The 19336-nt window shown below is 30.6% G+C and overlaps 2 protein-coding genes and 1 pseudogene across 3 annotated transcripts; all 3 read right to left on the reverse strand.

The window, feature by feature from the left end:
* Positions 1-316: 316 nt before the first annotated feature.
* Positions 317-4983, reverse strand: LOC100780448 (protein N-lysine methyltransferase METTL21A). 2 transcript variants are annotated; one of them, XM_003539737.5, is made up of 10 exons: positions 4674-4983; positions 4232-4336; positions 3303-3369; positions 2707-2772; positions 2129-2222; positions 1868-1978; positions 1590-1690; positions 1127-1201; positions 931-1023; positions 317-790 (listed from the first exon to the last, which is right to left on the reverse strand). In XM_003539737.5, exons 2-10 carry the CDS (start codon positions 4243-4245, stop codon positions 497-499), a joined length of 915 nt encoding a protein of 304 aa, XP_003539785.1. In that variant the 5' UTR covers positions 4246-4336; positions 4674-4983; the 3' UTR covers positions 317-496. The 2 variants fall into 2 exon arrangements, with proteins under 2 accessions (XP_003539785.1, XP_014620076.1); XM_014764590.3 differs by lacking the exon at positions 4674-4983 and adding an exon at positions 4431-4664.
* On the reverse strand, positions 4715-13535 carry LOC100798876 (serine carboxypeptidase-like; annotated as a pseudogene).
* Positions 13536-15071: 1536 nt separating this feature from the next.
* LOC100780989 (vacuolar protein sorting-associated protein 24 homolog 1-like) lies at positions 15072-17380 on the reverse strand. The gene is given in 6 exon segments (NM_001254341.2): positions 15072-15400; positions 15490-15681; positions 15801-15922; positions 16398-16500; positions 17003-17079; positions 17170-17380. Coding segments are annotated over 6 exon segments (687 nt in total). The 5' UTR covers positions 17282-17380; the 3' UTR covers positions 15072-15319.
* Positions 17381-19336: the final 1956 nt, after the last annotated feature.

A 19336-nucleotide genomic window follows, 5' to 3' on the forward strand; every position in this document is an offset into this window, starting at 1 on the left:
GAAAAATAGTAAAAGACAACAAACACGTGACATCAACGTTGCTTAAAATTCAGTTTATTTTAAGACCACCGAAGATGTCATCCAAAGCAAAAAGAAGATGGTTACTCTATTTCAAGGAGGCAGAACCCTTGACAAATGTTCTGAAGATCTCTTGTATCATGCATAATAAGAATAACCATATTACATGGTGCAGCATCCAAGCATCATGCAAATGTTTTCTAGTTCGGGCAAACTTAAGGTCAATGCTTCAGCATTGATACACCTACACTTAAACAGAGATTGGAATCCAGCAAGTCATAAAGAAAAGTGGGTCATGTAAAGGTGAAAGTGCATGTTTAGTATTTTTTGTGGGGGGTGTTACTTTTCAGAATGTAACAAAAAACAATTTCTAGTTTCGGTAAATTAAACCGAACCGAACATACTTGAAGCATATGCATATGACTATCATGATGTATTTGCTATGACAATATATCCCCCAGACCAACAACTCTCAAAATCAGGATATTTTTACATCTTTTAAAATCCTTGCAGCCATTGCTCCATACCTTCTGGCTTCCCACTCACTAAGCTTTGCATTTTGTGAGATTGGCTTACTGTGATCCTCAACATTTTCTTCAACGAGACCAGATCCTTCTACTACAACATTTCCCTCCCTGCTTTTATCCTCCACAACAGTTTCCACATCAACTTTTTCAACAGTTGCCTGACCTGGGTTCTCTGTGCACTCTGCAGATTGTTTGAATCCCATAATGAAGAGTTGAATACTTGGATGTTGAAATGTTTCATCCATCTGCACAAAGTGAGGCCTTCAGCGTGATTCCAACTAGTTAACCAAACTCACCTATTTTTTAACATAACTGAAAATAATATTGCTAAATGCTAATCCAAGACTTATATTAGCGATAGCCACAACACATTAGAATAGCTTACCTTGGACTTCGCGACAGTCTTGACATCAAAGTTTCTTTTCCACTTCTGAAGCATCTTCTCATGGACGCTCGTAGAGCGGATCTCATAGCCCAACTTCATTTACAAATTCAAAATAAAATAGGAAATAAGTGAATAATCCAACTTTATTGCTATGAGAAATCAGTGCATAGTTTAATCGAAAAGTTGAACAAGGTACCATAATTGTAGTCCTTGGTCCAGATAAAGCAAGTATTGTCTGTAATAGAGGCTCCAATAGATGCTCTACATAAACCTTCAAAGAAATACAGCAAAACAAATAGTTACATAATGTTCCACTGAGGGTAGAATGACAATCAATTTGTGAGTAATATACCAAAATAGTCCCTAGAAAGGTACGGGCACTAGTCAATTTAGTCCTCAAAATTACAAAAAAATCATTTCAGTACTTAAAAATTAAAATTACCAAATAGTGATCATTTTGGTCCCTGCAATTACAATAAGTACTAAAATGACAGTTGTTTAGTAATTTTAAAACCAAAATGATATTTTTTTGAATTTAAAGGATTAAATTGACTAAGGGCTAAAATAACCAATTTTTGATAATTTCAGCAATTAAAATCACATTTTTGTAAGTAGCATTCACTTCACATTGTTTGCAGAAAGGCCTGTTCTACACTTACAACATCAGTGCCAATAATGTAGTCAAATGGAGGACCAACAGCCTTAATGTGACTCTCATCTCCCCACTGAAGCTCAGCCACCTTGATCGAACCAAATGACTCTAAAAAAAATTGATTTCCAAGTAAGATACTATTTACTATCATTCACATCCAGACAGAATCACCAAAGATAAGTACAATGACAATTAAAAAATATAGAAAGAATTTAAAATAAATAAATAAATAAAAATATATAACACAAATGTCAATGAGGATGGCTAAAAAATTTCAAATCAAACCAGGATTCTTTTGCGTGATCCTTGAAATATTACGCTCAACATTTCTCTGTAACAATGGCAAAACCTCCTTTTGGTCTGTCACAATAACATCACACCCCAACAAAGCCATGCCTGCAATGGAACTGCAAATCAGACTAGGCATCACCCACCAACCTAAGTACTGAAAGTAGGGTAAAGATAGACCAATTTCAACAAGAAGTGCATATAGGAAAAGTAAATTGATTCAATAAACAAATGTTTAACAATAGTTTTATAACTCACCAATACCAGAAACACCACAGCCAGCTCCTAGTTCAATTACACGTTTTCCTTTAAGTTTAGCTGGGGAAAACTTTCCCTTTCTGCAATTCCGTTCCTGAAACAATGTAAGATGCACCCTAAGAAATCAAGATAATGGGAATTTAGAATATTACATGACCTAGTTCATCTTCAAAAGGATCTCTTAACTTAAGATCATATCCCTAACGAAGAGAAAATGTGACTTGTTTTCATTCATGTCATTTAAGTTTTCTTTTCCCATTACTTTCTGAAAGCAAAGACCTATGGCAATAAAGGTGATTTATATGCATTCATGTCAAATTTTGTTCATGCAAAGTTTCAAGAGTAAGTTCAAGTCCAAGGTTTATCTGTCTGGACATCTAGTTTTTCATGGACACTGCAAAATTACAAGGTACGCATCATCTATGCTTTAATAAATGAGAATCTAAGGAATAATTGAATAAATCCGTTAAATTCTACAGTTACGTAAAAATACACTTAGGGTCTAATAAACTTTCGCATTCATGAAAAGAGTAACAGGACATTCCAGAGCATGTGATTGTGAGGAGCACACAGCTTACAAGAAACTTGACAAACACAAGTGATGCATCCCATACTGTAGTCCCTAAGTGCTTGGAATTGGGATCCTATAGAAAACAAAGATTGAATTGTCAGAGATTTGATATAAACATATGTAAGAAAGAAAAAACAGCAAACATAGAAATATCAGAAAGTATCAATCTTCAATAAACCATAGTCAAGTCAATGTCTAGAAGCTGAGCAATAAGAAAAGATCTCAGTCAACATATAATAATTTGTAGGCACATGGTACATTGGTCAGTCATGATTTCAAAAGTTTCCAATGCAGTTCATCATCTCTACTGCTTATTGCCATTGTATTGCCCTCTATCTGACTGGTTCTTCTTTCTCCCAAATATTTAGGGAATACTTGCTAATAAAACAGAAAGTTAAAGTCTGTAATGCACATTGAATGTCCTTGGTGCACCAGTGAACTATCATCATTCTTTGTGATGCTTATGTACCTAGAATTTTCTAAAAGGAGACAGTTTTCTGGATGTGCAAAAAGATAACAAAACTAAAGTTCAATTGACCTATTGCAGAAAAGAACACCCTCCTCAAAGCACCCTCCAAACACGTTTTAAAAACAGTATAATACCTGAGAAAACTGTAACTCATGGCCCATAACCTCCAATGGCATCTCAAATGTGGTTGGGGAATTTAACCTGGTAAACAATCATGAGTATACTGAAACAAGTATTTATAGTATGAAACAAATCACGCTTAAATGGAATCATTCAATTGTCTTAACTGTTGTAGGTTCTGCATGTACAATATGTTTTTTCTAAACAGAAAAAAATGTGTTCTTAATTGTGTTGTTGAGATTGTTGTATCCAATTATCGACTTAATAACATGATGGGGGCGTGACAAAAGGCAGGGAATACCTAATCTTATGTGGTCACTGGGTATAATTTCCACCAATTCATAACAAGTGAAAGTCAAAGCAGCACATCTCAATTCAATGAAAGGGGTGGAAGAGCAACAACCAAATAGCAGGATAGCTTCAAGTCTTTATTCAGAAAAGGACTACCAAGTTAATCTTTCAATCAATAAATGCTACCACACATCTCTTAAAGCCTTATTACATTTGAAAAGAAATCCATGGTTCCATGAACATTGCAATTTATTCTTGAATGACAAGTTGAAGAAAAGCAAACAGGTTATAACTTCATACCTAATGATATCGGGTCTTGCTAACCAGTATCCTTAGGACATTGGTTAAAGAACTAAAAAGAGAAAGTATTTATTGTGAAAATCATAAGAGAGTGTAAAAAAAGTTAAGGACAATGCAATTTTGTACATCCCAATAAAAAATTTTCTTCTTTTAGTTTCTTAATCAATACCCTAGCACGTGTTAGCAATTGCCAATGATATATTACTGCACACAAAATAGCATTGCAATACCAACAACAACAATAAAAACTACTAATGCACATATACTAATGTTGCCTGGAAAGATCCATTTTCTTTCCAACAGAAAAACAGAGAAAGGACAAATACATAACAGATTAAGAAGGAATACATACCTGTCAGGCTCCATAAGATCACAGCCTTCAAAGAAAATTCCTTAATACGAAAGATGAATCTAGCAGACTTATCTCCCACCTAAGGTCATGCGCTAAGCTAAACCACTGGTAAAGTAAACAGGGGAAAAAAAATTATTAAAACTTTATTAACTACGTAGAGAAACGAACACGCTTGAAGGGGGGCAACAATAACACTCACGCAATATGGTAATGACAAAGAATTTAACTCCGAATAATTTTTTAGGTATCAGAGTGTTTTTCCTAACCAAAACCCTAGCCTGTTCAAATCATTGATAGAAGTTGAATTGCATTATTTTCAGTCATTCCTATCCAATTTAAAATATTTACAATAATATAGTTTATCTTTTCATGGAGAAAAAATTGAAGTGAAAGTGACCAGAAAGCATATAACGAAAAATGAGATTGAGATGGGAGAGTGAACCATGAAACAGGAAGATTGAACTCAGAGTGATTCAATCGGAGCTATATGGTTTGCAGCTACAGTAACAGCACACAGCAGAAACCTAGGTGGAGTGTAACTTCAACTTCGGATCAGCAATGTGTATTTTTATATTATTTATTTTAAAAAAATTAGACGGTGTCAATTTAATTCCTAAAAATAACAAAATTATGAAAATGGTATAGAGAAGTGAAAAAATGTCTATCAATTTCCTCCCATGGTTAAGGCTATATTTGAACGGAAAAGCAACAATTTTTTTTTCTGTTACGTTTGCTGCTAAGGAAAGTGAGAATATGCTTTGGAAAACATACAACGGAGTTCCTAACGATTCTCAAACATTGTTAAAGTTGTGTTTGCAAAATCGTTTCACTGCAGATAACAGATATTCTCTCTTAAGTAACTTTCAAACTGATATTCAAACATGCAGTAAATTGTTTCGATTAAACTTAACATGTTTGCATACATGACACATTTTACATATATATGGCACTTCCCATGTACACATCATTGTCAATCAACTAGATTAAATTAACAATGATTTTTTTATTGCGTGGAACGTCACAAGTTCGTTTCTTTGTTACTTTTTGGATAAATTATCATTTTAATTTTTGAAAGTGTATTACTATGATAATTTAGTTATTTATTTTTTATTTAATCCCTGAGTGTATACAAAATAAGAAAATTATATCCTGCATACAACTTAATAAATATATATTTTATAATTTAATGTCAAGTTATTCTCCAATAGTATTTTTTATGACTCATATATAAATAAAAATAATTAATTTCACATTAATTAAGAAAATTAATTAACATTATTTAATTTTATTTATTTCAAATAAAAAATAAAATTATTTCTAAAATATTTTTCATTGGAACTTGATCATAGATCAAAAAGACTTATTGAAAATAAAATTATAATTAAAAAAGTAAATAAAAAAATTAATTAAAATTTTTTATATTTAAGTTTAATATACAAGATTATTTTTTGTTTAATATCAAAATTAATCCCCAAATATTATAATTTAATAAAAAATAATTTTACAAAATTAACAACATGCATATCCAATTTCCCTCCCATCCAGCTTTTCAACATCTGAAGTGCAACTTTTGGTTGATCCGTAGGGACCAAGTGCCCCAGCCCCATGCACCTGTTGTAGCACAAAAATTAACAGTGTTTCCAAAAGTAAAATTAACAGTTTCATACTATGACACTCAAGAGTACAACCCTGAACACAATTACACAAACCTTGGGAAAAGAGAGAGGTCCATAGCTATTAAGAGATCCTGCTTCTACACCATCAACCACAAATTTCGCTGTAGGAGATTTTCCAAATGCCTTTTGGCCTGACCACTCCATGCCATGAACCCACCTTGAATTCCCTGCCAAACGAAAATCACATCAAAAATTGAATCTAACATATACTTTGTCGTTCCCTAATACCCTTTCAATTAATTCATATTCTATAAGAAAATAATTAATTATATCAAATTTATCAATTATTATAAAATTATTAATTTTTTTTATCTTTATATTTACTTAATTATTTTTTATTAATATTTAAACAAAAAATATTTAAAGAAAAATATATAAGAAAAATAATAATTAATGTAGTTAAAAATTAAAAAAATGATCTTAAAAAAAATTTCTGAAAAAATCTTGTAACTAGAGACCGAGAAATTACTATATAGTTTTTTCAACTCAAAAACAATTATGCTCCAATCTCCAAATGAATCAAGTAGTAGGCTCACCAAGCCAATTCCATGAGATCTTCTTCGATCCCCTACATACACAAGCAACTTGATTCCATCCTCAAGAAGAGCAGGAATCCCCACTTCAAGGTTTGTCATCCAATCTTGCAGCAGAGCATTGTGCATTGTTGTACTGCATAAAACATACTGCAAGTCATCCCTCACACCTAAAGCACTCTTCACTTTCTGCTGGTTTAACAACGTCTCCACGTTACTAAAGTCATAGCACAATTCTCCCTCACACTTCTTTATGTCATAGTATTGCACTTTGTGTATCAGCACCTATGAAGCACCGACACGGACACAGACACGGACACCGGACACGACACGGATACGGACACGTGGACACCTGTAATGTTCAAAATATAGAACTTAATACGGGTGTCGTGTCGGTGTCGGACACTGACACGGACGCGTGTCGGACACCGGACACGGCAAAGAGCTGAAGTGTCCGTACTTCATAGATCAGCACAATGCAATAAGTAAACTGGACTTCACCATTTTATCCTATCCAACACTTAAGTAGGAACAAAAAGGCATTTTTTTTCATTATTACTTACTAAGTATGTTTTGACAAATAACTAACGCAGTCGCGCAACTTTGTCCACCTTGATTTTCTATAAAATAAAACACAAACAACATCACACAGTGAAACAATATACATTAGTAAAAAAGGGATGTGTGAGTGATAAAGGGAAAAAGAACTTGTACCGCAAGTTTTTGCGGCTTGTTCACACCCTGGGATTAACTTGCTGATATTGTCGTACGCAGCCTTTGTAATTATTCCGTTGTCTAACGCAAAATCTGGGTATGCTGGGTATTGAATTGCAGGATTTGTTAACCCATTACCAATAGCAAAACCCTGGTGTTATATCATATGAATCAATACAGGCAAAAGCAAGAAAAAATAATTCATTATATAAATTATATACTAGAAATAGTGTAAGACCTCGAGGTTTATATGGATTTCTTATTTTTGCTTATTTCATTGAAGCCAAAAGATAAGGTGTATACATATTGGAAATCGGATTTTTATTACCAAAATTTATGTGACTTAAATGCAAAAATAAGAAGCAGAATAATACAGGTACAACATTACAAGAGAATAGTTGGAGAGTTTTTCATTGTTGGGAAGTTTTTCTTTAGTACAACATTACAAGAAAATTATTCTCATTTTCGCATCACATAATCTCATTGTTGGAGTGTTTTTTTATTGAACACTTTTGATGTAAAAACTCTAACTGTCTATTTAATATTATTACTAGTGTTCTCTACTTCTATATGGGTTAATTTTCTGTATTTGTGGCTTGATCACCCAATTATATGTTTTGTTAGAATTTAAGTATTGAAAAATGTTTCTAGTCCTTAGAACTTGGTAGAGCATCTAGAGAGCTTCATTTCTAGGAATAACGTGAAGTAATCTAGTAAATACTGCATCTTTTGCGTAATGCGGCTCGCTTAGAATGAGTTTGTCGAGGAATCAAGAACAAAACTAGGAGAACTAGGCTCTTTCGTGTGAGGAATTACAACTAGAGTAATTTAATGGTTTAAGGAACATTAGGATAATGTTAAATAGAAAAAAACTTCTTTAATTTCGTCAAGAGAAAGTTCACTAGAATATACTCCTCATCACATTCACCTTGGTATTTGTTCCATTTTATAATTCTGCGTTTGCTCTTATTATTCGTTCTTAAGTTTAGAAAAATTACTACAATCTTTGGAAAACGTAAATAAGTTATTTCATTTTATTTCATCGCAATCAAATTGTTTACAAACTGAACATGTGTCATTGAAGTATAATAAATTTTCTGTGGACACGATACTAGGTCTTATCGTTTTAATTACTACTTGAACAAATTAGTGCACTTGTGAATCCATTCTAACAACAACCACTTTAATTTATATTCTAATTTGAATTTAAGCATTGTTTCATCCAATGATACTATGTCTTAGTTATCCACGATGCAACAAATGTAAACCAGATAACAACTCAATCAAACATATACTTAGTTTTCTCACACAAATGTAATTTTGTTTCAATTAAATAAATAAATTTGTAGGTTCACCAAGCCAATTGCATATGAGATCTTTATCCCCGGCATACACAAGCATCGTGATTCCATTCTCAAGGAGAGAAGGAATCCCCACTTCAAAGTACTGCAATCAGGAGAATGAATGCAGTAAGCAAACTGAACTGAGTAGCAAAAACAGAAGATATAGATACTGTTATTTCATAATTCATATTAATATCTCTAGCTATAGACAATATACTAAAGAATATGCCTTCACAAACATTTAATGCAGTCTCGCAACTTTGTCCACCTTTAGTTTCTGAAAAATCAAATGCAAACAACATCACAAAGTGAAACAATATACAAGTAAAAAGGGATGTGGGTGAGTGACAAAGAAAAAAAGAACTTGTACCGCAAGTTTTAGTGACTTCTTCACAGTTTGGGATTGACTTGATGATATCATCGTAATCAGCCTTTTTAATTAATCCGTTGTCTAATGCAAAGTCTGGGTATGCTGGTTATTGAATTGCAGGATTTGTTAACCTGTTACCAACAGCAAAACCCTGTGTTATATCATATGAATCAATACAAGTAAAAGCAAGAAAAAAAACAGATTAATTAATCAACCATAATGTGTCATTATATAAATAGTGTAAGACCTTGAGGTTTATGTGGATTCCTTGTTTTCTTTTATTGCCTTGGTTAACCCGGGAGGCAAGCGCCAGAACATAGTTAATTTCCAGCATATGATTCTCCAGTAATATAAAAATCATTCTTGACAAACTAAGGATGCGCCTTGAAAAACTCCTGCCATTATAAAAAATAAGATATTAATTATTTTTCAATAAATTAAGTAAGGTGTGTAAGTTATTATAAATCCAGATAGATATTGTCTTAACAAAAATATTAATTATCTTGTATTTGGATAAATGGTATGAAATTGATCGGAAGGAAGTTTATAAATGTGACCTGCAAGAAGTCATATAAGTCGTTGCTAACGCCTGCTTCATCATGCCGAATGTCAGTATCATCAGAAGAGTAACTAAAACCTGTACCCGTAAGTTGGTCAACAAATAAAATATTTGATGCCTGCAAAATGAGAAAAGCAACTTGTTATTAAGAATAAGAAAGCAATTTTGGTGTAACATTTTCCATGAAGGAAACATACGAAAATTGATTTTTACCTGGTCCCAGCCGTAATCATTCCATATAAGAGACAACTAATTGGAAATATGAAAAGGACCATTCTCATAAAACAAAGCTAATTCACTTCCACACCCTGGTCCTCCAGTCAACCATATTACAACAGGATCATCCTTGCTCTTCCGTGATTCAAAGAAAAAGTAGAACATTCTGCATGTCACAGAAAAAAATGGCTATTCAATACAGGGTCATATATATTGGCGAGCAATTAAAATTAAAGGATATATTTCAAATTAATTAATAAATTAAAATGAAAATAAAGAACTTGAATTAATTAACTAGTTTAAACCCATAATGGATGTGTGAGCATAATTAAACTCAGAATTATATAAATTCAGAGATAAATACAATAATAAAACCTTATAAAATAATATCAATTAGTAAAATATAATGATATTTACGTATATGAAGAAATTAAATTATACTGTATCGACAACCATATTGCTTGATGCTTGTAGGACAATTTATGATTCCCTAAGTTCTGTACTCGGGCTTTGAATATATCTCACTTCGAATGAAAATACCCAAAAAATCATGCGTGCATGGTGAGTAAACCAATACATATAATATTAGTAGCTACTTGGAAAATGAAATAAAGGGTGCAACATGTGGTTGATGACCTTAATTAATCATTACGAAGAAAGAGTTTTTTTTTTTGTTGCAAAGCACTTTGTCATTCCAAACTTATCATTGGCATGAAGAAGTCACATAAAGTCACATAGGTTAGTTATTGATTCCATATATTTATATTCAATGAATCTATTATATATGATAAAAATCTTAGAATCTATGATTCCCTCATACAGTTTGAAAGTAAATGGAATTTATCTTGATCCATAAAAGGCATAAATTCTTCAACTTCTTTGTCTCAATTTATCTCTTTCTTTTTTTTATTTTTCTCTCACATTCTTAATGGATAATTAGAGGAAAAATTCTTTTAGGTCAGACATAGAACCCTTTGCCTTTTATAACAAACTTTCATCAAGTTAGATATTAGAAATTTTAATTTCTCATATTTGTCAATAAGTTCCTTTATTTTATTAAATCAACTTTAGATCCTTAATTCACATGAGTGATATTATCATGTTATTTAATATTTTTTTCTAACAACATAATGATATCACACGAGGAAAATATAATGGTGATATTACTACGAGAAGGATATGATATTTAATTAATTACCTTGCAGCTTTGGAATGAGGAAGTGAATAGTAGCCAGCATGGTGACGAAGGTCTTGAATAGAATTCCCAGAATCACCAAAAAATGAGAACTTCGACTCCACGATCTTTCCTGGGACAAAACTATCAAGGTCACCTTTTATAATGTTAACCGAGTCCTTTGGGAATAGGTTAAGGCTTCGTATGAGCTTTTCTGCTTGTGATTGTGGTGTGTAGGTACGGCCATGGGTGAAACGAGGAGTTGCATAAGAAGAAGAAACTGACACGAAGACAAGCAAAACAAGAGACAAAGAGACTTTGGAGATGGATGGTGATGATGCCCATGTTTTGCGTTTGTGGCAAGAGGAGTGCTAAATGCTGTGAATTTATAGCACTCAGCGATCCAAAGCCGCACTTTACACTTCCACCACCTTAATTGTACTTCCCCATCCTATAATAATTGTTGTGTAAAAAAATTATTTAAAAATAATTATCATTTTAATTTTTGTAACGAACATTAATTATATTTTTTTTACTTATATCTTCTATAATATTAATCATATAGACAACAAAAACTAAAAATAAATTAATGATGATAAGATTAATTTTATAAAATTTTTATTTATATTTTTTATAATATTAATTTTTTTACTTATTTCTTGAATCATATAATCACCTAGGTCGACAATTATAATGAGACAGAAAAAGTATTATTTTTCTCTTTTTGGTGGTATAATAACTCTTTTCTTATTCTTTGATCACGACTGAAAATGAGTTGAGTTAGATCAGACTTTATTCATTCAACTAGAATCGATTCGATAAGGATTGATTCAGCTTGAAGTTTGACTCAAGTTTGAGATAGACCTTTATTTTCAACTCAAATTCAACTCGATTTAACCTCATAAACAATTCAGTTCAACTCGTTAGCTTGAAGTGATTTAAAATTATTATATATTTTACGTATTTTTATTTATTTATTTTATTCAGAAAAAAAATAATATGAAATTAATTATATCAATTTAATAATATAAAATATATTAATTAATATATATGTGTATATGTGTTAAATTTATAATTATTTACATGTTTTATTTATTTATTTCATGCAAATTTTGAGATGAATTTAATAATATAAAAATATTTAATATCCAAATAGATAGATTAATTAGATTCATAAACTAATCAAATTGAGTTATATATAGTTCAAGTTTAGCTCATTAATTAATTTAATGAGCTCAATTTTTAACTTAAATTTATCTTCTTTGATTCATGAATCAAGTTTAACAAATCAATTGTCAAATCCACTCTCAAATTATATTCAAGTTTATTTGATTCAAGTCCTATATCTCTGTTGTTGCATTTTGTTATTAATTCTTCTTTTGTATGTATTTTAGTTCTTTTATTAACTTCAAGTTTCAGATATATATAATAAGAAGAAAAAACTAAATTCCAGATATTTTTAAAATTCGGGTAAATTATACTCCTCTTTGCTTTTCTTTCATCAGATACTCCTCTTTGCTTTTCTTTTATCAGATACTCCTCTTTGTTTAGATATATGGATATGGATAGTTACGTTGCTCTCTTATTTTCAATTTAAAATATATACTCTATAAAATTAATGTATATATATGACACTTTATTTTATTTTTTACAGTTTTGTTAACTTACGTTCAAAGAATTATTACTACTAGGTGTAATAAAAATTTTCATTTAAATATTTAATGCAACAATATATCTAAGATTTAAATTTAAGATTACTAATTAAATTGAAACAAATGTTAGTTGATTTACACAATTGGGGGTTGAGAAAAAATAATAATATTTATTAATATATTTATGCATGTTTACAAAAATATATATTACTAAACTATTTGATTTTTTATCATGAATTCTTTCTTCATTAAACATATAATCTTTTATATACTATTACCTACAAATTAGAATCCTCAGTTCACATGGTAATTATCTTTATAATTTGGTCATACGCATTAAGTTTGATCTCGATACAAAAACATCCAACCCTCCAACAAATTTAGTTAGATATTTTGCAACTTTTAAATCATTTATTTGTCAAGAGAAACAGTTTTTATGCATAGACAATAAGTAATTTTTTGACATTGAGTAAATGAAGGTGACTAATTAAAAATGTTTTAATGTATATTTTAATTAAAAAAATATTTTAAAATATTTAAATTAATTAAATATATATTTAATCCATTCAAATTATTCTATAAAGAGATAACAAGAATTCAGTAATATAAAATCAATTGAATTTAGCGGTTTCTTTTATGTTGTTGAATATATAATGAATTTAATATAGTTTTGATATATTATCTATAAAAATTACTAAAACTCAATTATGCATCATATATTGTGTAATTAATTAAAAAAATATTATGACAAAATTACTATCTTACAATGATGTTGTTTAATTCTTATATAACAAATTCCAGCACTCAAACTTTAAAGAAAAATAATTTTTGTGCGTACCTTCTTTTTAAGTAGTTATATGCTTCTTCTTCTTTTTGTTATTTTGTTAGATACGTCTTTTTAATTTACTAATAAGAATTAATTCAACTAGAAAGGAATTGTAGTGTCGATTCCAAATGTGCGTTGCAATGTAACCTCTTATACAAGAATAAAAAAGAATTAGTTACACTTCGAATCAAGCAAGAATTAGTTGTCTATAAAATATATGAACTATGAGACTGACTTGCATGGCGACTTTCATTCTCTGGTTTCATTTTTCTATTGCTTGGAAAAGGAGTAACAGGTAAACTTGTCTCTCTTTAAGAATGTGACACTTTCGAACCAAGAATGTCATAAACTTATCGATTCACAATCAACATGCCAACAAAAGGGGGGAAGTGGGAAAAATGAAAATACAAGGAATATTGTTTAAATTAACAAGTAACAATACCAAGAATTATCTTACGAGTTCTTTCTCAGAATCATGTGTTATATTACATAAGTAAAAAATGTGCTAAATAAATAATGAAAAATATTCACCCTATATTTCATATAGATGAAAATGAGAGGAAAGATTATAAAAGAAAAGAAAACATCTCTTTTCATAATCTTTCAATTATTTGGTACGCTTAAAATATGGAAGGAAGAATCTAGGTCCCGCACTAAAAATTATTTCTTTTCAAATTGAAAAGAAAAGGAAAAGACTATCATCTTTTTAAGTAAAAAACACAGATATCCTTATCTATATTACATCTCAATTTTTATTAAGAAAATTTATTTATATCATTTTATACCGGTATTTCTTTCCTTCTTTTCACTTCCTAATGGTTCAAATATCGTTGTGTATGGTACTTTTTACTTTCATGCATGTGTATGCTATAAGTTGCCCATGTGATCTTCCTTGCAAATGACAGTAGACATTTTATTTTTCAATTAAAAAAAGGAAGTAGTCCATGGTACTAGAGAATTGTGTTCATATTTTTAGAGGAAAATAATGAGATGAAATTATGTTGTTACCCAAATTCAATCACACGTGCGTCTCATAATGTTGGTTATCACCTAATTCAATCACATTACCACTTGGACAAAAACAAAATCACATTACTATTGGAAATACAGTTGGATGAACAAATAAGTGTGTCTGTGTAATCATGCTATGTGTGTTGATTTGAATAGTTAGATATGCTAATAGAAATTATAAGATTGATTTGACGGTAAAAAGAAAAGGAAAGGGAAGAGATTGTGAATTCAAATTTTTCTATTAACAAAAACTAATAACTCACATTCACAAACCTAGATTTATCTTTTACGTTTCTTTTTTCCTATTTTTTCATCATGTACATTAAATTGTTGTGTTTCTTTAGGATTATTTTGTCAACTTCAAATTACGCTCTAGATTCATTTAAATCTGTCCCCTAACAACCGAATGGGTTAAGATCTAGTATTAGTATGCTACTAGTATTTGACAACAACCCTTTTACGCAAGACTTTGAATTAAAAAAATAAATAAAACTACGGTGAAAAAATGTGCTGATTAAGAATTTCAAGAATTAAAAAATCCAGTTGTAAAAAGAAATTCAAAAATCCTCGGTAGGAATCAAGTCATTTGTAGGCCATATCCAAGTCCTCAAGAATATAAAGAATTCTTCAAAAGCACATGTTTGATGTTTCATAAGTTGCTTGTTAATTTATCAGCTGGAAATCTTATACACGTGGATCTATTAAGATCTGGATTGAAAAAGCTCGCATAGAACCAGATGTTATGCAATAAATCCTCAACCATGGATGGAGTTACTTTGCTCTTATCATCTTATTAACAAAATTAAAAAGAGAAACAATAGCTTGACACACTTTCAAGAACTTCGTGTAATTTACATACAAACTGCCCATTCCAATATTATCTTTCCCATTAGTATTATATTATCAGTTGTCATTTTCAATATAGATATGACAAATAGGTGACAAACCTGTCAACATCTCTCTCTTATAACATTACCAAGGTACAAGCTAGAGGCTGCGAGATTAGAAACTTGTTTACGATCTAACTTTAGCAAGTCGGGCCCTTATTTCTTCCATTTCTTCCTCATCATCAACACCCTCAGCTATAGCCTCTTCCTGCAAATAATAATGCATTCCATAATTGGTGTTAAGTGTGAGGCAAGAAAGAGCCATGTTTATAAGGAAAATGAACAAACTACGCATACCTCTGCGGCTCCAACACTTTGAGCAGGTTGCTTCACCCTTTCTTTCCTCGCAGCTTCAGGAAGTTGTGCGGCTGTCTCACCAGCTATTGCGGTCAAGACTTTATCGACTTCTTCTTCTATCTCATCTTCTATGTCCTCGGAATCTAGTGCTGTGTCAACAGCATCATTTACTATCTCCTCAATAACTCCTGCCTGAAAGAGACAGCATTCCTCATAACTACCAATGAAACTATCTTCTCTAACCACAGAGAGGGGAGACAAGATTGAAAAAGTGGTATTCTTATGCTTCATTAAAAGGATTGCAGGCATACCTTTGTCATTTCTTTGCTGAACTCTTGCATTGTCACAGCCATTTCAGGAGCCTTTATGAGGTTATTGACAAGCTTCATAACCTCAGCACTCTTTGATAGATGCCCCACCGTGCGAGCAATAGCTGCAAAAATAGCCAAAGTCATTAATTTTCAAAGAACGAAATTCTAATAACACAAATCTGACTTGATAACTAATTTAGCAAAAGAGTTCACAACTAAGACAACTAGTTAATCTAAATATTGTATTTAACTATTTGTAATAAACAGAACAGGTACAGCGAGAATATCACATATATGTAAATGTTGCACACCAGATTGACATCCCAGTAATTCTATCCTCTTTAACCAAAAAACTAAAGACAGAAGCATCCGATAGCCAAGTGTTCATTTTCCTCAACCAAAATATCGATCATCAACAAATTCAATTATGTTGACAAACTTACCCACATCATTCAGTTAGTAAGAGGGACTAAAGAAAACTAAAGTTCTTTGGTTAAGGAATAATTATCTAAAACCTGGTATCAAGTACAGGTAACTAACTTAGAGAGTCCTTATTTGTTACAAGGCAAAATTATCTTAAGGCATGGAAAAACCTACCAACACTCTCTCCAAGGTGCATTGATATTGAATTCATTTGTGCTTTATTTTCATAAAGACGGTTCACCGTTTTCCTAGATCTCACAAGTTCCTTAGCAAGTGCCTACAAATTGCACAATATCACATTAAGAAGAAATGTTTCTCAAAATACTGACCTTATGCTTTTAACCTTGAAATCTCAACAGATAAAACAAATCACCGCCTAAAAGGTCATACACTAGCACAAACCAAAAACAGTCTCATTTTTAGTTTACTGAATGTTGTGACTAGTCCTAACAAGTCCTACTTACAGCAAAATGTCCCATAAAAAGGCAAATAATATCTTACAAACCTAGATGCAAGAAACGAGATGAAAACGTATTTCATACACATGAAGACACCATTAAATCTTCTTCCTGACATTTTAGGACCAACTCTGCTCACAACTAAAGTATTCCAACTAACACATTTTAAATGGTGATCACCTAGACACACATTTCTCAATCATGACACTACCCAAAAAAAAATAAAAATAGCACTGGCACTAACAATAGTAAATCAATAGCAAATAAACAAATTAAAAGTCACAAACAAAAAAGAAAAAGGAAAAAAGCTAAAAAGCAAACCTTTGCAGAGCCCATGTCATTCCTCTTTGCTGCTTCTCTAATCGCCTTCTGCACATTTTTTTCTTCTCTCTGTATATCTAACAGAAACACATAAACACAAAATCAAGCATAACCAAAACTAAACACAAAAAAGGGGAATTAATTAGGGTTTTGAGAGAGAGGAGTACCGCGAATTTGGCGCTCAATGTTGCGACACCCTTGGCGAAGCCTGCGCTGCCAATCCCTCAATAGTTGCTGCGGATTTGGCTTCGGCTTCAGAATGTTCTTCACCTTCTCCATTTCCGATTGATCCCAAAACCGAAAATTGATTTTTCGAGGGATCGGAAAGAATGAACGTCGCCCACAAAAACAATTGCTTCAAAATTTGATCTTTTCAGCAAAATCTATGAAAATTGGATCCTACTGAAGAATTCGGTTCATGAACTGATCAAAGACGATTATTCGATTCTGGGTAACACACTAACACGCATTCACGCGTATTCCAAAAAAATATGTTATTGTTAGTTAGATTTATTTTTTAAAAAAAAAGAAAAGGAAAAGGTTTTAACACAATATGGTTAATCTTTTTATTTAATTTTGAAGCAAGCAAGACTTCTTTTATATTTTGTTTAGATAAGAAGTAAAATAAAGAGGAGAAAGATAAAAAAAAAAAAAAACTAGAATGGAAAATATGTTTTTTAGAATTTGAATGGATAGAAATAAGAAATAAAATAAATTTTATTTATTTTTTTGAGTGAGTGGAAAAGAGTGTGTAAATAAATAAATAATATATTTTTATATTAACTTTAAAAAATTACTCTGTTTTTATAATGTATTTTTTATTAAAAAATATATTCTTCAATTTATTTTTTATTTTTGATAATTAAAAATGAAAAAAAAAAAGAGAAAAATCATTTCCCTCTCATGTTATAGCAATTTGAGAGAAAAGTATTTTCTTCAATGAATCTCATGACAATAATTTATCTTTCTCCTCTTTTTTTTCCTCCTAAACAAATGATAAATAATATGCATTTACGTTATTTTTAACTTTTTTTAATGTAAGGATAAAAAAACAATAATGTACATTTTTGTTAAATCAACTGAATCAAATTTCTTTAGTACCTTATATTTAACTGTTTCTCTAAATACATACTTAATCGTTATTATAGTGTACTAAAAATACTTTTTTTACAAATAGATGCCAATAGCCTTTATTAAATTTAATTTAAAATATTGGTGTTGTATTCTACATTATTGTATATGATTTTATAATTAAAATATGATTTTTATATTGATAATTTGTGTAATAAAAATTGATATTAAAAAAATCAGTACTAATAATTGACGTTAAATTCCAGAGTAGAGAATTAAAACTGAACATATTATAAAATGATGTCTAATTTTGTCCTTAAATTTATATAATTTTATATAAATTTTAATTAAAGGAAACATGTTTTAGTCAAAGATATTTTTAAGTATACACCAAAAATATATTTTTTATGTTTTCACTTTGATGGAAAGGATTTAAATAATAACTTAGGGTGCCAATAGTAATGGCTTTCGGGACTAAGTAAGGAGGTAGTAAGTGAACATGAGTGGGCCGAGCCCTTTTCTACCCATACTTTACGTTCTCAAATCCACCTTCATTTCAAGCATGGATGAAAAATTTGATACCTAGTTTCAACTTTGCTTTTTTTCTTGTATAATCACAAACTTTTTTCCTTCAAACAAACAAATCAGGTCTAACCGAAACAAGATTTCTTTATTAAAAATGAGATATATTTAAAAATATAAAAATAAGATTTCCTTATCATCATCTAACTAAACAAATAAGAACTAAGAATCGGTCTAATTACAATAAAAAAAAAAAGATCGGTCTAAATCAAATTATAATTTAGAATCAATAAATTAAAAAATGATAAGAATTTGATAGAATTTTTTTTATCCTCAAAACTAAATTAATCCGATCCCAAATGTCCCTAGCGCGCTGAAGAGTATCTACATCTTCAAATTGCCAACATGATTTATATATCGAGAAAACTCATCCTCCTTCTTACCCCTAAAAATTTGATCAAATCGTATTTATTTTAATGAAATTGAGACAAACTAAGATATATACCTAATTGATATATATTTTTTCATGCATAGAGCCAATTTGTTAGACTCAACTATTTTTACACTCTTGCTAGGTTAGGTTAGTTGTAAGTGTCATGAAAGACACTTTACTTGTCTGATGTAGGAATAGATTTAGTGTATTGTTGTACGTACTAAAATTCATATAAATTTTATGCTCTTTTATTGCTCCGTTGTAGTTAAGGCTTAGTGTAGTCTTAATGGTGTCCATTCTTCCAAAAT

The sequence above is a fragment of the Glycine max genome, chromosome 12 (genome assembly GCF_000004515.6).
Source record: "Glycine max cultivar Williams 82 chromosome 12, Glycine_max_v4.0, whole genome shotgun sequence".
Taxonomy (NCBI): domain Eukaryota; kingdom Viridiplantae; phylum Streptophyta; class Magnoliopsida; order Fabales; family Fabaceae; genus Glycine; species Glycine max.

Excerpts from the sequence above, each read along its gene's own strand:
- LOC100780448 (XM_003539737.5), bottom strand. Across the intron at positions 1,979-2,128 it reads CTGTGGTGTTTCTGGTATTG|GCATGGCTTTGTTGGGGTGT; the intron begins GTGAGTTATAAA and ends GTTCCATTGCAG. Across the intron at positions 1,024-1,126 it reads GACCAAGGACTACAATTATG|TTGGGCTATGAGATCCGCTC; the intron begins GTACCTTGTTCA and ends TTGTAAATGAAG.